Source organism: Ptychodera flava, chromosome 13, assembly GCF_041260155.1.
Source record: "Ptychodera flava strain L36383 chromosome 13, AS_Pfla_20210202, whole genome shotgun sequence".
Classification (NCBI taxonomy): domain Eukaryota; kingdom Metazoa; phylum Hemichordata; class Enteropneusta; family Ptychoderidae; genus Ptychodera; species Ptychodera flava.
Window position 1 is genome coordinate 11137658 of NC_091940.1, and position 23166 is coordinate 11160823.

At 35.8% G+C, this 23166-nt stretch overlaps 1 protein-coding gene across 1 annotated transcript in view; it reads left to right on the forward strand.

Annotated features, from left to right (window-relative positions):
- Positions 1-2685: 2685 nt before the first annotated feature.
- The window catches only part of LOC139146991 (uncharacterized), a 32835-nt gene continuing 12354 nt past the window's right edge, over positions 2686-23166 (forward strand). Inside the window, exons 1-11 of the mRNA XM_070717844.1 lie at positions 2686-2780; positions 4220-4339; positions 4761-4857; positions 6047-6171; positions 6572-6743; positions 11144-11272; positions 11773-11953; positions 14725-14834; positions 15492-15550; positions 16250-16336; positions 22641-22739. Of these exons, the coding sequence (XP_070573945.1) occupies positions 2697-2780; positions 4220-4339; positions 4761-4857; positions 6047-6171; positions 6572-6743; positions 11144-11272; positions 11773-11953; positions 14725-14834; positions 15492-15550; positions 16250-16336; positions 22641-22739 (1263 nt within the window). The 5' untranslated portion in view covers positions 2686-2696. The remainder of the gene's footprint in view (positions 2781-4219; positions 4340-4760; positions 4858-6046; positions 6172-6571; positions 6744-11143; positions 11273-11772; positions 11954-14724; positions 14835-15491; positions 15551-16249; positions 16337-22640; positions 22740-23166) is intronic.

A 23166-nucleotide genomic window follows, 5' to 3' on the forward strand; every position in this document is an offset into this window, starting at 1 on the left:
TCAACTTTCGAACTCTCATTTTTGACTAACTTCCATTTTTTACTAACCCATAGAGGTTCCCTAGAACACTAGCCAGCGAACGCAGCCGAAAATGAGCTCGCGAATTGTCAAACGCAGTTTGCAAAATTCGAAGATGTCATTTTACAAGAGATTATTCATCACTTTGTTAGGGAGTCCCAAACACGTGGTGACCTCGAAGTTATTTTGACACGTACGACGTCGAATTTGTTGGTGACCACGTTAGTGGCAGTTTGTCCAGGATGCTATATGACCTTAACTAGCTTTACAGATGAGGACATGTGTAGATGTAAGAGTCTTGTTGAACTTTTGTTACAGTTAAATGCTATCATAGACAGTCTATGATGCTGAAGGAACATGTAGCGTGCTTGCGTGTCGTTCAGCTCGTGCAAGTGTTTCCGGTGCAGTGCCGTTTTCCTACCTTGCCGATCTTATCCACGCGCAAGTGCGAACGATCCAACTGGGTCCGGAACTGAAACCACTTTCTCTCTGACAGCTGTTTTGCATTCTCTCGTATATAAAAAAGTTTTACACGTCACTGTAGACGCCAGACCTCAATATGTACCGCTGGTCGATGTTCTTCAATTCAAGAGAGTCATGATGCAATGGACGAAAAATCGTAGAAGTTTACGCAGACATAAATGTTTGATTTATGCCTGATCTATATTTTATGATCTCCTCTTCCGTAAAATAGTTGGTTTGACATTGACAAAGCGATTATGTTGTCATATTTATTTGCCAAATAGACGACGCCTTGTGTTGTATTGTAATATTAGAATCCACATCATCACAACATATTCGTGTCATACAGATACCCTTCTCATCCAGATGAGAATTATGAAAAAATAAGAAAGCAATACTCTTATCTTGTATTTTACGACCCGTTAAAATGCATCTCGTATGCTACTACCTAAAAGATTTTTCAGTATTTTTTTCTGAAAAAATACCCATTTTTGAGCAATATACACCATCTCTCTAAACATGGACGTTTTAAACAGGATTTTACATATAAAAATATTTTTGACATATAGTGTGTCGGACATAGGGATGTGGAACATAGGGTTTGAACACTCAAAATAAATCAGTAACAGAATCGATAGTCATCAAGGCCCCTTGAATGGGCAGACTTTCGTCTGTTTCAAACATTTTGTCACTTCTGAAAAGTATGAAATATTTTCAATACAAAGTAGAAAGTCAACATTTTATACTACCGCTTATACATTAGTAACAATCTCTTTAATGTTGTGAAGCGGGTCGAAATCTGCAACAGAACCGGATCGACAGCTGCCAATCTAATGCCCGGGAAGCATAAGCTGCGATAAGATCTATCGGCAAGGCATAAATTTTCGTGCACCCTCTAGTGCATCTCACAGGAATAACCCGAAAAATCCGATAACGTCATGTGACGTACTATGACGCGTTCTGACGTAAAATGGCTAAGAAGGAAAAATGTGGCTAACTACAATGAAGCAACTTAGGGATGCCTATAAATATAGTGAAGACCGCTAAGATAAATGTCAATGGTGGGAGTTCGAAAATTCTGGGTACAAAAGTTGAAAATGCGATATACGAATCCAAAATGGGAGAGCGAAAATTGTCGGTACGAAAGTTAAACATGTGATATACGAATCGAAAATGGAAGTTCGAAAATTGTGGGCACGAAAGATGAAAATGAGCAACACGAATCCCAAATGCAGTATACGAATTCAAAATGGGAGATCGAAAGTTGAAAATGAGATATACGAATCCTAAGTGCGACATACCAATCCAAAATGGGAGTTCGAATTTTGGCCTAAATTACGCTCCATAAGATACCAATCATCTGCGTTTATCGGGACAGTTAATAATGCCCTATAATTGATAAATTTACTGCTATGCATGCTGATTTAGCGTGTTTTCTTAGCTTTATTGTGTAGTCGTCGCCACCAAATATCAGACAGGTTATGACGTATGTGGTGCCTATCTAAGGTTAATACAAAATATATAGCCAGTGCATATCACACAACTGACAAATCTTTCAACCTATACCGCCTTTACCAACTTGTGTTAAGGTGTAAGGCATACAAAATAGACAAATAATCAAAAATATGATGCATAGCGTAATTTTTTCTGTCTGTCTTATAGAGTTTAAAGCCTGGAGAGAAAGTGTTTAATTTCCAGGACATTTTGGGAAATGACGTATATTCATTCCATATTATGGCAGGAAACAAGGTAAAAATGACTTGAATATTTTCACAAGGGCGTAGGCTATTCCGATGCCGTCGATTAATATTTTAATGTTGTAAAAATAGAGTTGTGGAAATAGCAAATGTTGAACCGAAACTGTGAAAGGAAACATGGAACAGGAACAACTGCACGATTCCAAGGACAAAATCAGAATCAGCCAAACTTATAAGGGATGTCTTTTTTACGTATGGAAATGCGAAGGTCTTCTCTCAGTCGCATGAAGCATATACCTTTCAATGGATGAAAAAAATCATATTATGTATATGGTGTACGTTAGCAACCTTAAAATTTATGTTAATTTAAAACCTCAAGATATCAGCCCCTACATAAAGTTGCTCTCGACATCGCCGCAAGGAAATTAATTTCTATACGCATAAACAGTAAATTTCATCTATCGTCTAGTAGGCATAGTCATATTTATTAATTTCTTTTCGTAGGACGACAGGTTCAAGATGAGGCCAAATGGATTTCTGGTCACAGATGGCTTTTTTGACTATGATATTGAAGCTCATTACAAGCTGCATGTTTCATTCACGGTAAGAAAAAATCCCAATCAAAGTACTGCGTTTTATGCATCGACGTAAGGCCACAGATTTGCGGATTTATTTATTTTTGCATTTATTTGTTAATTTGCATACAGTGGTCGCATTACATATAAACGAAATGTATCGATACTTGAAAAAATTAATTTTTGTTACCTTCATGATGTACTTATTTTTCACAAATGCGTGTCATTACTAAGTTTGAAGCATGGTGAGTATCCATATTTAATCCGTTCGCTGTATCCAATTGTCTACAGTACGCCGTATTGTAGTGACCTTTGTGTTTATCAAAGGTGACATTATCACTGGATATTTTTAGATACGTTTGGATATGCGTCGTCTATGTGTTTAATTATACTTGATCATATCGGCCTATACCGGGATGTGAGGCTACGTGTACTCAAATATCACGGTCAGCAATACGGAAAAGATGAAAAAGGAATCACAAAGGTATTTCGTGAAATTGGTCTAAAGATGAGAATTAAGACAAACCAGAAAATAAACTTTTTGGATGTGACATTTTAATCTAAATGACGGCAAGTTCTATCCGTATCGTAAACCAAACGACCAAGCAATGTATGTCCATAAGGAGTCTTATCACCCACCAACTATATCTGACACAATAGGCAAACGTATCTCAACAATATCCAGTGATAAGGGTATCTGTGATAATGTCACTACATACCGTGCTGAAGACCAGTGGATACAGCGAACAGATTAAATATGTCAACGCAAGACCAACCAATCAGCGAGGATAAACAATAATAGCAAACATAACATGACGTGGTTCAGCGCCCTTTAAGCAAGAACGTGGAAACTTATATCGACAATCAATTTCTTTAACTTGTTGACAAACATAAGAGGGTAATCACCGGAGACCAAAGTAAAGATCGACCAGATGTTTGTAACTTCCGGAACAAGTTTGCATGCTCCTTGAAGGGAGGCTGTCAAGTGTCAAGTCAAAGGTGTCGTTTACAAGGCCAAGGTATCAACGGGGACAGCTTGGAGAAGGCTTACATCGGCCTCACTGACAATACGTTCAAGACGCGCTTCGCTAATCACATGCAATCGTTCCGTGACAAGAAATACCATAACTGCGCAGAGTTGTCAAAGTTTGTTTGGTCTTTACAAGACAAGAACCAAGTCTTTGACGTCTCATGGTCAAATATTGACTGAGCATCGTGTTTCTCTAACACAAGCAAGCGATTTCATCTGTGTATGACAGAAAAGCTACACATTATCAATGCTGACAAATCAACGCTGTTAAAAAAAGGCGAAGAGCTGGTTTCAATATATATATATATATATATATATATATATATATATATATATATATATATATATATATATATATATATGCAGGACTATAAATAGCAAATGGGTTGAACTAAGAATTATCACTTGTCATTTAATTTTGACAATATGTGCAACAGGACAGCATGGGAGTTAACGAGGCAACTTTGACAGTGTCTCTGCTAGAAGAAAGCAATTGGCCACCGTTTTACAACGCAACGTGTGAGACTCCAGTTTACAGAGGCCTTCCCAAATCTCCTGTAAGTGATTGCTTATTGTGCTTTGCCGTGAACAACAGGACTTAAGAACTTAGGAATTATGTCTAATGATGAAACTCGTTTAAAAAGTATTATAAGACCTATTTACTTAATCATTCGTACAAAACAGTGTCCCAAATCTTCCTTTGTCACATCGAAATAAATACCGGTCAAGCAATAATTTAAGTGCCGAAGACCCAAGATCTTTGCCTGGGCCCCGTCTCATACTTATAACTGTGATAATGATTATCCATTTAGCGGTACAGTTTGAATTAAAATTGGGGACATGTCAGAAGTCTTAAAATAATGAACAATTAGCCAATAATTTTAGGAATATTATAATGAATACGCTGTTCCAATTAATTCTTTGAAGGATTAAATGGAGCCAAAAATCAAATAGCTTTCACCATTATTTCTTGTGCAGAAGGGTTATTCCTTGTTCGATTTATTTATTAACGAATGGATATCCAGCACTAAATATACAGATCTGATCGTGGAAGCAAATTCTGACAACGGCAACTGTAAGTAAATCTCCATTTATCATCAATAATGATATATTGGATACGCAATCTTACATCGCTAAGAAATACGTAATTTCTCGATCGGATTTGAACTCCCAATGCACGGCATCTAGTTACATAACGAAGACATCCCAGCCAAAACCGCCCGGCTAAATTTCCACCATTACTAACATAGCTAACTTTGTACAATTTTTCAGACAACAATCCCCTCCCTAAATGGTCACACTCGCTGTAGACTTCATGAAGCATCGGCACCTGCATACTAGCTATCATACATACTATAAGACAATCAAATGAATGATCACAGCGCTAAACGCCATTGTGTGATCAACGGTTATTGTATTTGCCTCTTTAAAGACTGCAATAATAGTCGCGTCGTGGATATTTACCATTACTTCAGCAATGCAGTAATCAGTTGATTACACTTATCTTTTACTTCCTCAATTGACATAAATACTCATCAAGGAATCATGGCTTTATAAGATTATCCTTTTTGTGTCGTATGCCACTTTATGGTGTGCAATAAAGAATATCAATTAGGAATTTACTTGAATAAAGTACTAATATAATTTTAAAATTAACGGAAAAATGAGAGGGCTCTGTCTTTGTATTACCTGGGACGAATATACCTAACCTGTTAGGTATACTAGTCCCAGGTATTACCTAAAGCAAGCAACAACATGTTGGGTGAAGAATAATAAATGGAAGAACATGAAGTATCGGCACTTTAGAATTACAATTCCCGAACTCCTGTAGGAGGAAAGTGGTATACAATTATAGTATTTCGGAGCACCTTCACAATGTTCGAAGCTGTGAAATTCACGTTACTCTCGAAATAGAATGTCAAATTATGTAGTGTTGAAGGATCATTACTTCTATCATGTATGAGGACATCGAAAAAGAAGACCTAAAAAGCCGAATATAATTATTATTGTCGGCAATGAAAAGTGCTGTATCGGTTTCCAATCAAAGTTAAAATCTCATTTTACTAAAATACACTACTCAATTAATAGCACATGTCGGTGTCAGCCTTTCAGAGCCACTGTCGTGCTGTAGACAAATCTAAAATGTTTCCCATTCGATGATGTAATATCTAATGGCAAACATCGGAAACCCGTATCCTAATCAAAGACAATATGTGTAATCTTACTCAACAAATAATCATGTTCACATATTTTATTTACATAAGGTGGCATCGACTTCTTCGTAGAAATATATTTCCCATTCTCAGCCATTTGCAGTATACCATACACACTCAGCCAACTAGAGGGGCCACCAATTCCAGAACCTAAAATCAAGTTCTACAGTGTCAAGGTACGTAACAGCTGAATGGATTTTGCCGTGTACTTCTAATATTTACGTTTTTCTATGGAAAACATTACTTATTGAACGTAAAGAAGGGACTTTTTCTGTATGCAAAGTCCTACAAATAATAAATATATTGATATATACAAAAGTGAGAGGTTAATTGGAGTAAAATAGCCAGTCTTACATCATACATAACAATGAGGGGCTCAATATAGTAATGACCGAAAATGTTTTCACATTATTTAATGAATATGCAAAAAGTAAACTTACATTTCTAGATCATGAGAGAGAGAGGGGAGAGAGAGAGGCTGAAATAAGATATCAGGCTTTCTTCTCGTCACCATTTGTGTTGAGTTGAGATAAAATGAAACTGAATGATCACTTTTCCATGTATGATTTCCTCCAGCATTTCTTCTCTAAGCAATTTGCCAAGTGGACGTTGGTACGCGGTGATTGTCTTGGGGAAATTTCAATCAAGCAGATTTCTACCAGCGCACCTATAAATATCCGTATATCTACTGACTATTTAGTCGAAGGATTGAACATTAATACAGTGGACTTAAACGTGGTTAGTCATGGTGAGTTTGATACTTTTACAATATCGTGAACCTTTGTTTTCATAGTAGGGCCATTTCATGCCAATTATTCTTGATTATAGTGTATTATAATACTAATGTGACAATATAATAGTGCATTACGATTCTTTACAATATCGCTAAACTCACGAAGTCTTCCTCTAATTCTAGATGCAACAATGGCTCACACTTTTATTGTATTCTACTAGTTTCTGGTTATAATTGTAAAGATTGAAATCGGTACGCCATAGTGTATCACTGCATATAAGAAAAGTGGATCCCGGTATTAGTGGGTTAACGACGAATGGATGTTTGCAGTTCAATCAATAGTTCCTCTGGAGCTCTTTCCAAACCGGAAATGTTAAACTAGACGTATAGCTGATGGAATGCGTTTTGATTCCACCGAAACCACAGTTCACTGTCAGTTACAAACTGGAATATATATTTTCTGATCTTACTGATACATTTCTTTCATCGAAGGTATTTTATCTCAAGAATTCATCGAATTAGAAGCTTTAAGATAATTACTCTGTAACTTTCAACAAGTCTTCATATGTTCTTAATCTAATCTTCACTGTACGATTCAAACAAACTTGCTGATACAATATCTTCCATTTGCAATCTACTTATATTATATGTAAAAACCTACGTAATCACTCTTTTCAGCAAAAGTGATGCATTGCCCTAAGAACTAGAGTTATCTCGATAAGCTTTGTAATGAATGAAGTTTATACTAACGATTGTGTTCGATTATTTTTGTTCATAATTAACGTTACCTATTTATTTAATTGACTTTTCACCTATGCTTCCGCATAAAAGGATTAGACAACGTAAAACAGTTTGCAGATCAAAATTTGATTTCAAATAAACCGAGCAAGATGAACAAAAATGTCATACAATGAAAACCCACGAAAGGATGGGTCTAAAAACATGTTTCCAATAATGTTATTTTTGTCTTACCCATTCCGGACACCTGGTACCACCACTAATTATCAGTGGTTCAGGATGGTCCTACTTAAAATTGTAAATCACAAATGTCCCATGGACCTGGTAATGTATTACCTTGAATGGAAATGATTATTGGACCAGTTTTATGTCATATTATTATCAAAACCGTTGTAAAGCGAGCAGGGGTCGAAAGACGTCTCAGTATTGTGGCAAGGTACTGTCGTAAAACTTCATCTACATTAAATAAAAATTGTATACCTTCTGCCAAAGTTTATAAGGGTCAAGTAAATATACGCGTGATTGAGCTGTCTTTATTATTGGTCAAAATTTTTCGATCACACCAGTATTTGAAAGTTGAATTTCCAACAGTGTACAAGATAAATATTCATATATTAACTGTCGTGATAAAATGTGTCTGCAATATTAGATAAATCATTATTTTACGTATCATAACGACCACACATATAGTCAAGACGATGTAAAAGAAAGAATGTCATCAATTTTGACAATGCAGTTTGATTTCACCTTATGAAATCTTACCGCTTATATGTGTTACTAAAGACGTCGAAAATCCCCTTCTGTAAACTCGTTCTCATGCTCTGTGTGACAGTGTCATTTAATTAATCTTTTAGATGATTTCATGACATAACATTTGAGTATGTACAACTTACTCGTGAGACCGCATGATATAGGTTTGATGCTCGTATTAGGTTGTATTTAAATGATGTAATGATACACTCTGACATGTGGTCCTATTGGCAAAAGTGGAGGCGAGTCACAGAGTAGTTCCCCTGTCACCAGATGTTCGTAAAGCAATGACCGCACATCTTTACACTGCTCTAATTTGTGACATGGTGGAGAAAATTTACGAAGCACACTCGTACATTGATATTATTAAAGTCATCGACAACAACTTTCACTGCATTGAGATAGAAATTTAAGACTTCAGATAATATTAGCAGCTTATTAAAATATACATTTAAATGAAATTAGAAATATGCAGCTGAGAAAATCATGCCTGAGAATTAATGATAGCAGACACTTGACTGTCGAACACTCCAAGTCCAATGAACAGATATTAGAAATGCCATCTCCGTATTTTCGCCAGATTGAATAATTTTATAGGTGTTGATTGTTGGCAACATATTTAAGCAATAAAGGACACCCAGCGACTGATACAACGAGATTTTGACCAGTTCACGATATATATGCACGAGCGATAGCGAGTGGATGTATGAAATGAACTGGTCAAAATCGAGTGGTATATCGTCGCTGGGTGTGATTTATTGCTATAATATCACAATGTATATTGAAATTCTGGCATGGAAGGTCAAAAAGAATTTTGCTCTTGCTGAAAGCTCGCGCATGTGCCAACCGTGGTGTATAGCAAATATAACACGGTTCTTTTCACGTCTCGACAAATCAGATCACTGCATTGCGTCATCAATACTGGTATGATATAATACAGTGTCTTCATTCTAGGTTTGAACCCACAACATACGGCATCCAGTCACCTGGTGGAGAAGCAACGGACAGAACCGTTCGGTCAAATCCTCGCCTTCAAAAAAGAGTGGTTCAATATGCAATACTAATTAAAAGTTATTGATGATAAGTCGGCTCCAATAGTTCGACAACCAATATCTATAAAGTTATCATGTCTCGACTCGATTTAAAGCGACTGGGAAGATTTGTTTTGGTCTGCCCGTCAGGTGTGAGTTTTCCTATTGGCAATCAGGGGATTTTGACTTTCGCAGTGATCATTCTCTTTCTCTCCATCCAATCGTTAAGCGTTGGATACTGTCTGTTTTAAATTGTTATGTCAAAATATGTTCTCTCAAATCACGACATTCTTTATCCTGGTCACAGAGTTGCTAACCTTAAGCCAATTAAGGAAATTTGTAGGAAATTACAAGGGTATGGCCCAAATAATGTTTAAGTTCATAAAATACAATGGATGTTTCGCAAGCGTGTTTAATTAAATGACAGACGAATGTTCAATTCAATGTTCAATTTGAGGATAAAACATGCAAAACTACCATTCTCATTCTGAGTTGGGAGGTACGATGCCATCAGCCTGCCTTGCTAATTGCTGACTTCCAGGAACAGTTTTACATAACTATCTTCAAAGAACGGGCACTGAGAACAGGAAACTGTCGTGCAATATCAGAACCAGTGAGTCGCGACTCTAAACAATGCCGTTTTATCCATTTTGATATGCGCGTTACAATTGCTAGTCCAAATAATGCAATGGTTCGATACACGATTTTCAAAAACTTTTGCAAAAGAAATATTACTTTAAATTTGGTCATTTAATCAATTTAATTTATGTAAAAGTCATGTAAATTATGTAAGAATAATATAACAGAGTCCTCCACCTTCAGCATCTCAACATTATATCACTCTGTCAAATCGCCTGTGCAAGGAAAATGATCACTAGGAATACACGCAGTAAACTAATCTCACAAATGATGAACCCTGTTATTTATCAGTTGTATTGTACTCTGCTATTTGGGTTTGCATAAGGTGCGGTATGCAGACTAGTGTCAGCCTTAGGCTAAGCCCCACGCTTGTTTAATTTTTTTTTTAATTTAGAGTGGTAACCTGTTGCTTGAAGTACAAAACAAAGCGCATAGGTCTGACATAATACTATAAATTACCACAAGGTCAAGGGTTATGATTTTTTCTTCGTCAAGGAAAAGCTATTATTGGCCCCTAATGTGGCTCTGCAGCCTGATACATACACTGCACAGAGACATGGTGATTCAAGTATGTGCATCGCACAATGAACATACTGTACATTCATGTTTCTGTTGTAGCAATGTCCATTCTGATCAACGACAGGATATTGAAAATCTGATAACAAATGTTTGGTGGCTATAAGGGGACCAGGTTTTAGAGTGTAAAGATGTTCATGTACTGAGACATCTGAGCTTTGAAAAGTCATTTTGTTTTATATTAGCTTAGGCCTAGGAATTCAGGCTAAGGGAGGCGAAGTCTGTGCAAATGATGTCCACACGTGCACCAAATCTAGCGCTGAGCTTAAATGTGATTTTGCAAGATATCATACGAAATCATAACTTTGTTTTAAACATTAAAGTCTGTTCCTCCTGCCAACTGCAACTTAATACGGAGTTTGGTGACAGTCGAGTCAATTGAGTCAAAGTTGACATACTGCCATCGACGTCTGTTGACTGTGGTAGAGTTGAGCTATATTCAGGAAGTATTTCTTTCACTTTGAAACGCCCTAGCATTTTGACGACAATAAAAAAGGATGAGGGCTAGACGAGTATCAGAAGCACAGGGAAGAACTTTGTGATCATGATGCTGCCAATAGCCAGACATTAAGTAAGAAATACTATAAAATCAGTTGATGTTCTCAACATGATTCTGAAATATACATCATTAAAAGCCCTTCATTTCTTCATTTCTCCATCTTCGAACATTGTGTTCGGTAGGCTGCCCAGAAGGTAAATATGGTTTTTTATGTGACAAAGACTGCACATGCCAGAACGGTGCTACTTGCCATGGGTTCAATGGTGCGTGTAAATGCTCCAAAGGATGGGCTGGACCTGCTTGCGATATCGGTAAACAAACTTGGCTACTAAGAGCATGATAACTCTTTACCTTTTTATTTCACCGTATGAATTAGATCAAGGAGCAACTTTAACATGACAACAAACAAAGAATCAAAACTGCCATGACATAGTTTGGTTATTTTACTATATTTTAATAAGTAGTAGTTTAGTCGTGATCACATGCATTTCTGCCGGATGGGTATGTATAGTGGGATGTGAATTCTAATCCAATGGAAAAAAATCATAGACTTCCTTGTTCAAGTACGGACAAAACGAAACTACGCCAATATGCTGCAAGTGGAAATATGGTTTTGCCATTCTCTGGAAACTTAAGATGGCAACCAATGTTGTCACATTCAAAACTTTTCTTTTTTAAACAAAATGCTTATCAAGCATAAGTTTTGTGATGATGTTTACTAGTCAAAATGCAACGAGTATCGTCAAATTTAACATATTTTCAACAAAAATTTCCTGATAATACAATGCACATTTCCTTTATGTGCCTCCAGAACGTATATGGATAATACCTAGAGCTGCTGAGTTATCCTACGGCCAAACGTTCAATCTTTCATGTCATTACAACTTTGAGGTCAAGTCTGCATATGGAATTGTCTGGACATTTTTCAATGGCATCTCAAGTAGAACTCTACAAGGTCCATTAGAGCAAATCTCGTATAAACTGCACAGCAGGTAAGTCTTTTATACGAGGTAGTGCTGTCTGACTGGAGAGAGTCATTTCGCTATTTGAAATAGTTCTCTCCCTTAATACTGAATAGAGTAATATGATCATAAATTTTACTATTCGAAGCTCACGTGGCAATTACACAATGAGGATGCACTCATGTGACGAGTACTGGTTCTTCTGACCCCATTTCTGCAGAATATGGGCCCCTACGAGATAGCCGGTTGTTTTTCGGGTTGGAATAGGCCATCACTATCGTTGTTAGCCACAAGAGGCTAAAGGGCAAGAGGTAACTTGATGACCATTATGTCTAAAGGGAATAAAATTGTGGCGTTGGGTGTCTCTGTGCTGTCACATTTCAACATGAATTCTCCAATTATTCGAATTAGTCCCATCCAGTACATCCTTACCTATGCCTCTTGCAGCTTCACAAAGTAGGTTATTTCTCCCCTTTCTACTGTTGGCTTTTGATGTTGATTCTGCTTCCAAAGACGCTATTAATCCACGTTTTGAATGTGAATTGATCAAATCTAGCCATACAGACAGTCCTGGTGGATTCTTTATCACGGCGTCCGACCACTGGTAGTACTACAATTGTGAGAGGGGTTTGCACAATCATATTTATTCTCATTTTGCTGCCAGTCTTTCCATTTCATGAACACATTTCTCTGGCCTTTACATTTCAACATCATCGAAATAACCAAATTCATATCTTGAGAGGCATTCTTTGATTCCTTGTTGTGACCGTTAGCTTAATCAGTGTTCAATCCAATGGTGCTCGGCAGCAAGTTAAGTTAAGCATTAACAGCCATATCCATTTTCACCTCCATTTCGCAAAAATTATAATCTTTAATAAAGTGCGTGAACTTCTGGTATACAATCATGTCTTCAAGAAGTGAAAGAGACTGCGTTTGTCCAAAGGCCGTTCCACTACAGAAACGTCAACGGTACTTTTGACTCTAGCCTGCGCACTGACGAATCAGTAAACATAAACAAAACTATCCGTCAAGTGAGCAAGAACACTTGTAGTAGAATAAATACAATGCTACAGTACCAATCTGATAAACTTTCACTGTCAATCTGCATTACTGATTGGATGTATTCAACATTCATATTTGCTTATCTCTCGGATTTATTTTTGTCAGAGAGATAAATATCAGCATCCCTTGTATACCATTTTTCTGTCTCCAAACACAGTTGTCCAAGTATAAGTGAGTCCTTTTGGGTTCTCCTAGGAAATGAATATCGTATTTGTTACACTGCATGAAAACCCAATAATTCAGATAAATTCACATTAATGAGTTGCCTGTATTATAGTATAATACACGTGAATTCACTTGAATCCACATGAATACAGGCTTGCTGAATACAAAAATGGATACTTGACTGTATTCATCTGTATATGCACTCTTCAGCTAAAATACAGGCAATAATCCATGTTAATACAGTAAGTATTATAGGGTTTTTATGCAGTGTTACTGCTCCTAACTATGTATATATGTATATATATATATATATATATATATATATATATATATATATATATATATATATATATATATATATATATATGACCTGAAGCTATTTTCTCTTATTTTCGCACACTGCTTTCAACATGCATATTTTTCCTACATGTATATCAATGAAATTTACTTGCTTGACTCTATCCTACAACATCACTGTACTGAACTCGAGTAGAATGCATACGTTAACTGACCCCTTTATTGTCAAACAACATTCCTGGTAAATAAAAACTCAAGTTAAATTCACCTTTTTAATTTTCAACACTTACGGACGCAGCTGGCAAGTTCATAACAGAAATCATTAGTTGATTTTTCATATACTATTTTCTCGATACATTATTCATAATGTTTTCATTTTACATATATATCTACCTATCTGTCTTTATATATATATATATATATATATATATATATATATATATATATATATATATATATATATATATATATATATATTCAAGTCATCAACCAGGAAAAATGTTTCTTCAGTAAATGTAGCTTATCAAAATCAATTTGCAAGTACCCTTCCTTTAATAAGGTACCTCTTTCAACATGGTGAACCTCCATTTTTACCGTGAAATTTCTTCATCCTAAATACCGAGGATTCCAAACTGTCCACTGTTATAATGATTGCCGAACAGAATTAATTACAACCTTTATTATACTTAATATTGTAATTTAGGATTGTGTCACATTTGACTCTTTGAATGGTGTTGTTCAGAAGTGTTGAAAATGTTTTATGTAAGGTGTCTTAAGCTAATCCACCACATGTGACACGCCCCTCTCATATAGCTAGTGCGTGCATCAGCAAGGTCTACGCGCATTATGGATTACTCTAATGAAATTAGTTTGATTTCCTATGTGATGCGACTGCTCGGTGCACTTAAGCAGCTCAGTAATCAGTTACCAGTAGATGAGTAAACTCGTGGTCATCACCCTCAACTTTATTATCAGCGTCCCTTGAACGATTCCCTGAAGGTCAACCAAAAGAGATAAAGACTTCAACTAGTTTAGGGGCTATAGAATCTGGGGCAGAGGAACGACATGATGAACAACTTAGTCTTAAGTTATATGTGACAAAGTATAGCTTTCAGGAAAATGGATGCCTCAACAAAATGTGGTCAGCTTAGCATTTGCCGTCAAGTCCTGTGTGAGAAAAAAAATTGCATAAAAAGTTTTCTAACTTTCCATCCTTTTGAATAATATATATGGTCAGTTATTGATTTTTATCAAAAATCAGTACTCTCATCTTTCAGTGAACTGATAATAACTCACTTCGATGGAGATCGACTTGGTACTTACCAATGTTCAGTTACCGATCAAGATGGAGTACAGTACACTGCTGAAACTACTGTTACTTATGCAGGTGACAACTTGAAATCTACTACTTGAAATCTGTTATCATCAGGCGTATTTTCCCTGCGGTGTGGTTGCGGTAATGTGATATATATTTTGCCGCTGTTAACTAAGTTAATAGCAGCCCCTTATATTATGTGCTGTTCCTCGGAGGTCGATTTTTTACAGGTTCATCGAACCTCCAAAACTGTACGGCCATAACGACTAGCGATGACGGTTAGATTATTGATAAATTATTATTGATAAAAATATAATAATGACATGAAGGGAGCCTTCACTGGTAAGATTTCGTTCCGTCGTATCGATCGGATTATAATCGTACATGATCTCATAATGATAGTACCCACAACATATAAATTGAGGGATATCTCTCACAGATCCAGAACTTTCTACCATATTATACCATATTATCGCAACGTACTCTTTTATTGTATTTGATTACATTGCCCAAAAAGATGGCTAAAGATACTTTTAATTACGAAGGATATAAATGCCTTACATGATATATATATATATATATATATATATATATATATATATATATATATATATATATATATGTACATATAATATACACACACATATATATGTGTGTTAATTGTATGATATAAATATATATATATATATATATATATATATATATATATTATATATCTTACAATTACAGCCTCTTCCAAGCCAGTTGAAGGCGATGCTAACTTTACCTTCACTGTCAGCATACCGGAAGTAAGTAACCACGAAATTATCGTTTTCTTTCAACCACAGAAAAAGTTGGAAGTATACGAGTTTAGAATTCAATTTTTCTTAACTAAAGTTCATATATGGTTAGATATGATGTCGGCGTGTTTGATTAATTATTACTATATACTGAGTTGTTAACAACTATTGCTTCACAAAGTCAGTCAAAGTATCCCTGTGCACATTCAGATTTATAGTTAACATTCATAATTTTTATGTTTTTAAAACTTAGTTGTAGGCTTGCTGTATGTTGTATAGTTTTGAAAAAGATCAAACTTTATTTTATCTTTGTGAAGATATGAATTTTGGTATTTTTTGCCATCAAAACCTGGTAAACATTCAATATCAACTTATTGCAACGATAGTTAGCGAGGTGCAAAGAGTTTCTAGGTTTGCTTTTTGATATAATTATTTTAAAAAACGTACTGTGATTACATATAGATACTATTTATTGTCAAGTTTAAGGCTAAATATGATCTATTTCTTAATACGGAACTAGCAATAACAGTGTATGCGTGCTATAAAAAGATACTTCGACAACGCGCTGTCAAAGCACACGCCCTTGTAATTTTAACCAGCTTGTTATCTTAACTAAAACTCGTGAGTATCTTTCTCTGTGAAACGTATACATAATAGACAAATAATTACCTGAATAATTGATATCACAAATTGTAAACTGTCTTGCAGAGCTCAAGGCTTGGCGAGGAAGTGTTTAATTTGCGAGACAATTTGGGAAACAACGCATATTCGTTCCAGATTCTGTCGGGAAACAAGGTAAATATGTGAAATTGATAAGGTTTCTCACAAATGCTTTACACGTTTGGAATGCCATTAACTTTCATCCACATGTTCTTAAATGTAAATAGAAAACGAATCATAGCATGTTTGCGCGTAGGCGGACAAACATAATGGAAAACGAGCCATGTACAAGCTCGGTTGTGCTTTATGACGAAATGGGGCATTTTGGAATGTTGTAGTTTATTCGAAAAACAGAAATGTAATGATGAAAAGGAAACATGGAGGAAAGGAAAGAGCTACAAGATTCTCACGACCAACACATTTATTACTTTTTTGCAGGCCTAGAAACTTTGCTGAACTTTTAGGGAACGCCTTTTCACTTTGGAACATTTTAAAGGTCTCTATAAAATATCCCTACAGATATTGAGTAATAAGCGCATTTATTTCGAACAGATAAACCAATAAAGTAATCATAATACATAATCTAGGCTGTAGATAATATTTTTAATTATGTAAGATTCGTTAAAAAGTTACTAAGCAAGGAACATTAACAAGTAGTGTATTACAGTTCACAAATGTCTTCGTTTGGATATTGCCGTTCTTGAGGTCGTTGGGATATATAGGAAGAGTACAGACTCTCACGCCATGTAGAAACCAATTCACTACTACGCAGACTCATAGGTAACGCGTTCAGTAGCTAGGAAAACCTGGCCTTGGATGCCAAATTCCTAATAGATTTGTATGAAATAGGAGAGACACAGAGAAACTATTACAAGTGATTTTATTTTTAAATTCATCGACTTGAAACAAGTTTAAAAAGTTACATGTCGTCAGGGATAGCTCTCTCTTGTGCTCCCGATATTATCGAAATATTGTTTTCTATACAACATATAACTCGGGTAGTTTCGATTGCACGATAAATATGAATTTAGGATAAAATAATGCATCGAATCACAAACATCAATACAGCTCTTGGTGTTCGATTGACATGTACAAATATTATATTTAAAAGTAAATGCGACATGATCAGATGAAATTCTTGTGTTCCATCATTAGTAAATTATTTTATTATCACTCAAACATATGTCTCGTCAAAACTTCACAGCATCCTCGTTAAGGATAATTGGCCCCTCTGTGCGCTTGCCGCCAATCTGGTTTGTATCCGGTTTGTATATAAATCGACTCATTATTAAGATATTGATGATGAAATATCAAATAGGGCCCAGCCATTGGTGTGGCACAGAGGTTATAACTAAATGTATTCACGTTCGAAAATGCACAGTCCATGCTTACGGTGTTCATAATAGTATAAATTTATAATAAGAAAGACCAATAAGAAATAGTTGTCATTTGCTATGTATATGAGTAGTACAACAGTGACTACACATTGCGAAAACAATATATTCAATAACCTAGTTTACTGGGTCACTCACTGATTCGCACAATTTACTGATACACATTTTGTCAGACCCAGGCAGGTATAGTTTTCCTATGTAATTTGTCAAAAAGTTAGACATGAATGGCAATTTTTGCACACAACATTTTGCCTATACCATGACAACAACCCACTGTGTTCTATGAGGGACGTACTATGACGTCGTTATCGTTGCTACAGCAACTGTGCTTCCCAACGTCCAGTATTGCAAGCCCAGGGTTCAAATTAACCTTTTCTCATAGAATTGGTAGTCCACTTGGGCTACCACTTTCTGAAATTTAAAGCCCAATTACAATGGCTAGAGGCCATGCGTTTTTGTTGGTTCTTTTTAGCTCACGTGTGTAAACACGTGGGCTAATGTCATAGCGATGTCTGTCTGTCTGTCCGTGTGTGTGTGTATGTTAGTGTGTGTGTGTGTGTCTGTCTGTCTGTTTACACGATAACTCAAAAACGCCTGAACGGATTCAAGTCAGATTTGGTACACAGGTACCATATGCTACTTGCCAGAACTGATTAGATTTTGGTTAGTGTGGCTTGCATGTTAATGAAGTTATGCAATATCGTTTTTTTCCGTACAATGGTTTCTCTAAGGAGATGGTAATGACAGTGTAGATATATATCAAAAAATACTGAACAAAATTTCATGAAACTTTTCACAGATGACAATCTCAGAACATTATCATGATACTGTGAGTGTCATGTCAATTATCTTCTCATTTGCATATTTAATGAACTTGTGTTATTAGTGAGATAACTCTGAAAGTCCTGCACCAAACTTGATGATACTTGCAACAAATACTAATCTGATATATATCTTTTTATACTTAGAAGCATAAGGCAGTGTCAAGTTTATAAATAGCTAATTTGCATATTTTATGAAGTTTTGTAATTAGTCATATAACTCCGATATAACTTCACCAAATGTAATGAAATCTGCTTCAGATACTGATCCGACTGATATCTAACTTTTATGTAAAGCATTTAGTAGTGTAATGTTAATTAAGGGTGTATTTGCATATTTAATGAACTTTGTAATTAGGTATATAACTCTAAAATTACGCACTGAAGTCAGTGAAGTTGGGTACACATATTGTTCTGATAAATATATAATTGTACTGAGAAGCATTTGGCAGTGTCATGTTAAATAATAGGTCATTTGCATATTTTATGAAGTTTTGTAATTAGTCATATAACTCCAAAATAACTGCACCAAATGTGATGAAATCTGCTGCAGATACTGATCCGACACATATCAAATTGTGGTGTAAAGCATTTAGTTGTGTGGAGTTAATTAAGTGTTCATTTGCATATTTAATGAACTTTGTAATTAGTGACATTACTCCAAAATTACAGCATAAATTTGATGAAACTGCTACAGATGTTGATCTGATAAATATCCAATTGTACTTAGAAGCATTGAGCAGTTTCAAGTTAATAATAAACTCATTTGCATATTTCATGAAGTTTTATAATTAGTGATTTAACTCCGAAATAACTGCATCAAATGTGATGAAAACTGCTGCAAATACTTGTCAGACAGATATTAAACAATGTCAAGTTAATTTAGGTCTCATTTGCATATTTAATGAACTTAGTGATTAGTGACACTACTCTGAAATTACAGCATTAAATTTAATGAAACGCGCTACAAATGTTGATCTGATGGATATCTAATTGTCCCATGAAGCATTGAGCAGTGTCAAGTTAATTAACAGCTCATTTGCATATTAAATAAAGTTTTGTAATTAGTGATTAAACTCTGAGAGTACTGTGAGAAGTTGATAAAACCTGCTACATATAGTGATATAACAGATATCTGATTGTTCTGTGAAGCGTACTACTATTAATGAACCTGTTGTAAAACACGTGAGCATATTCAGTTCACATCTGGTTTGTTTTGTTTTGATTTGGATTTTTGCGGGTTATTCTTTATGGATATTTTTCATTGACCAGACGAAAAAGCCCTCTGATGATTCTACCCGTTAAGTGAATTTCCTAGTCATTTGACATGAATACTTACCCACCTTTCCAAAAGCAAAAGAAACCGTTATACTGGGGGCTGGGAGGATGGGGGTGGTATGCATTTTTTATACTCGTCATGACAGCGACCACAACTTTCGATCATCATGAAGGCATACTGTCGCTATGCCACAGTAGACCAATATTGGCTTTCTGAACGCAGGTAACATATAATTTCTACGTTATTGTGATTGATACGATATAATCAAAAGTCAATGAAAATATATTTTCATTTGCCATCATTATAGGTGCCTGTCATCCAAGTACATTAGTTCAGACATGAAACTTTGTACTCACCTTTGTAATTTGCATAACAAAAAGAGGAAGTTTTCAATCAGGTTCGAACTCACGACATACGGCAGCCAGTCAATTAGCGGAGAAGCCATAGACAGAACCGTTCGCTCGGCCAAATTTCCACTCCCAAAAAACGAGTGGTTAAATAACTGTAGAGTTCGCATTTTCGCTCTTACCCTCACTATCACCCATCGCACAAAGACGTTATCGAAGCAATGAATACATTGCATAAAGTGGGCGAAAGACATCCTTGGGGTCAACTCTGTCCACCAGCAGAGCTATTAAACCAAGGTAGAAAATGCGGTAAGTTTTCAATCAGTTTCAAACTCGCAACAATCAACATATGGCAGCCATAGTCATAGCCTGGCCTTTTAGAGTCCAGCAGAGTTGACTGTGCATCTGAAGTTCATCCAAGTGATCAAGATGTATCACACGCTTTTGACTGGCTTTCACATCTCAGGCTTTGTTGTCCGTGTGGGCATAGACAGTAGAGGGGGGGCTGTCTATGGTGTGGGCTACCACTTCATGGATTTTTGCGACCCATGGGAAATGTGGTATGTGGAAATGTTTTTAGTGGGACTACTGCCAGTTTCGAGTTTAGCTGCAAGCTGAGAATCTTTCTGTGTAACGACTGGAAATTTGTATCTAGTTATTGACACGGAGGGCGCTTTTCTAAATGTGATTCAATGCCAGCATTGTTGCCGCGAGTCCTCGTACATTTACACGACAGATAATTCTGATTTTTGTCAATTTCTAAGGCGTGAAAGTAACGATATTTTGTATCAATATAAGGTGAAAAATATTATTTACGGGCTGATGGCAGCGATATATTGTATGAATTAGGAGTTAATAAATAGTACTTTGCAGGTTTTGTATTTGTTTCCATACGAGCACGCCAAAAACAGGGCGGCGTGTAATAACCGATAACTTTTAACTAACCGATAGTGTATCAAACCGATAACGTAGTAAATCAACTGATAACGTAATAGCAAACAGATAATGTAATAATTTTTCCTAACGGATAATGCATCATCAAATTTACCGAAAACGTATCAATTAACCAATGACAGATTAAATCAAATGATAACATAGAAAAGTCAACCAATGCTGCATCCAAACAACCAATAACGTATCAATTAATTGATAATATCTGACTAAGCGATTCATGGGGAACGATAGATCGATCGATTTATAGATAGATAGATATTAGATAGGTTGATAGAAAGATAGATGGATAAAAAGGTCGATCAATGTATCGATAGATAAATCGATCACTCAATCGATAGCTCGATCGATCTATCTATCGACGTTTGATAGATGGTCGGTCGATCGATCGATAGATAGATAGATAAATTGATGGATAGATCGATCGATAGAACGATCTATCAATTCGATAGAAAAAATAGCTCAGTTAATCGATAGATCGCTCGATCGATTCGATAAATTTGTCAATAGATATGTAAATAGATCTATAGAGCGATTTGTTATCACACAATTTTCTTTTCTCCTATTTATTTTTTTCCGTTTTAAGCGTTGTTATGTCATCGGTTGATTTGATACGTTATTGTTCTCTTGGCTACATTATGGCTTGATTTGATACACTATCTCTCTATTTATCTATCCATCGATCGATCTATCTATCCTGGATCGAAATATATACACACATAGATATATCAATCGTTCTGTTAGTCGAGCAGCCGAGCAATTCATTCAATCATTTAATCGATAGAAATACCAGTCGTTTGATAGATCAGTGTACCGATCTATCAATGGATCGATCTATCGATGAATCTATTCCCATGAATAACTTGATCCAATACATTATCAGTTGATTTGATACGTTATCGGTAAATTTGTTGATACGTTATCGGTAAGGAGAAACACTACGTTTTCGGTAAATTTTACCACGTTATCGATTAGAAAAAATTACTACGTGATCATTTAGTTACTACGTTATCGGTTGTAACACGGCTCCATGAATTATGAATATGTTGGTACACTTCCGGTTATTCGCATAGTATATTGAACAGGTGCATGCTTAGTAAGTTAGCTGCTAACGCGACAAATAATTTTACTGGTATCCATGACCACCTGGTGCATTAATCTTTGTGTGAGATAATGTACCTTGTAACAAGTGTATATCTGGAAAGCATTCCTATATTACTGTAAATCGAAATACCCTCATATGCCTTTTGTTCATTTTATTGGTGCCATGTTCTACGAAATATTTCCCAGTCTTTATAACTCTATTTGATTGTTTTCGCTTTCTAGTTTAATAAGGCTCTGCTACACGTAACAATTGAGTCAAATTCTGACTTACATAATTCAAAAATGGATGAAAAGTCAGTTTCTTTCAAAAATTTCATATAAGGAGTTTTCCTTAGGTGACCGCCATATGCAGGTATCGAAAATAGAAAACTGGTCGGCTGGTTTTGATCACAGCTATGACAAACAGCTCACAAAGTGTTGGTTCTGGAGCTATCAGTTCGCTTAAATCACCCGACACTGTGATTCCGACGCAAATATCGTCAGACATTGTGAAGATGAACTGCCTTGCTCATTGTCAGTATCGTTTATAATTTCTTTTCGTAGGACAACAGGTTCAAGATGAGGCTTGGTGGCATTCTGGTTACACATGGCTTTTTAGACTATGATATCGATGCTCATTACAAGCTTGGGATTTTATTCATGGTAAGTTACTGGAACTAGATAATTTTTCAGCAAAAATATTACATATACTTCATACACATGTGAAAGGGTACCCATATCCATATAAATATGTATATCTTTAATTTGTGTTGAATCGTCCATTTGAAAATTATATACAATGATTTACAATCATCTCCCAGGAAAAGTGTATCAGCCCTTTGAATTGAATTCTTTGGCCCGGGGCTTAGCCTTACTATGATATTATGACAAAATATAATAAAAGCTATGGCTGCTTTTGAGAAGTGGCTTAGGAAAGCATATGGCCATTATTAAGGTGGCCGATGATTCTAGAATGCTTGACCAAGGGTCACACGTGCTCCTGACACCTACTACTCCTATGCTATTGTAGCTCATTGACGATGTCGTTCATTTCAAAGAGAGATCTTGTTCTATTGCAATGTCGCTGCAT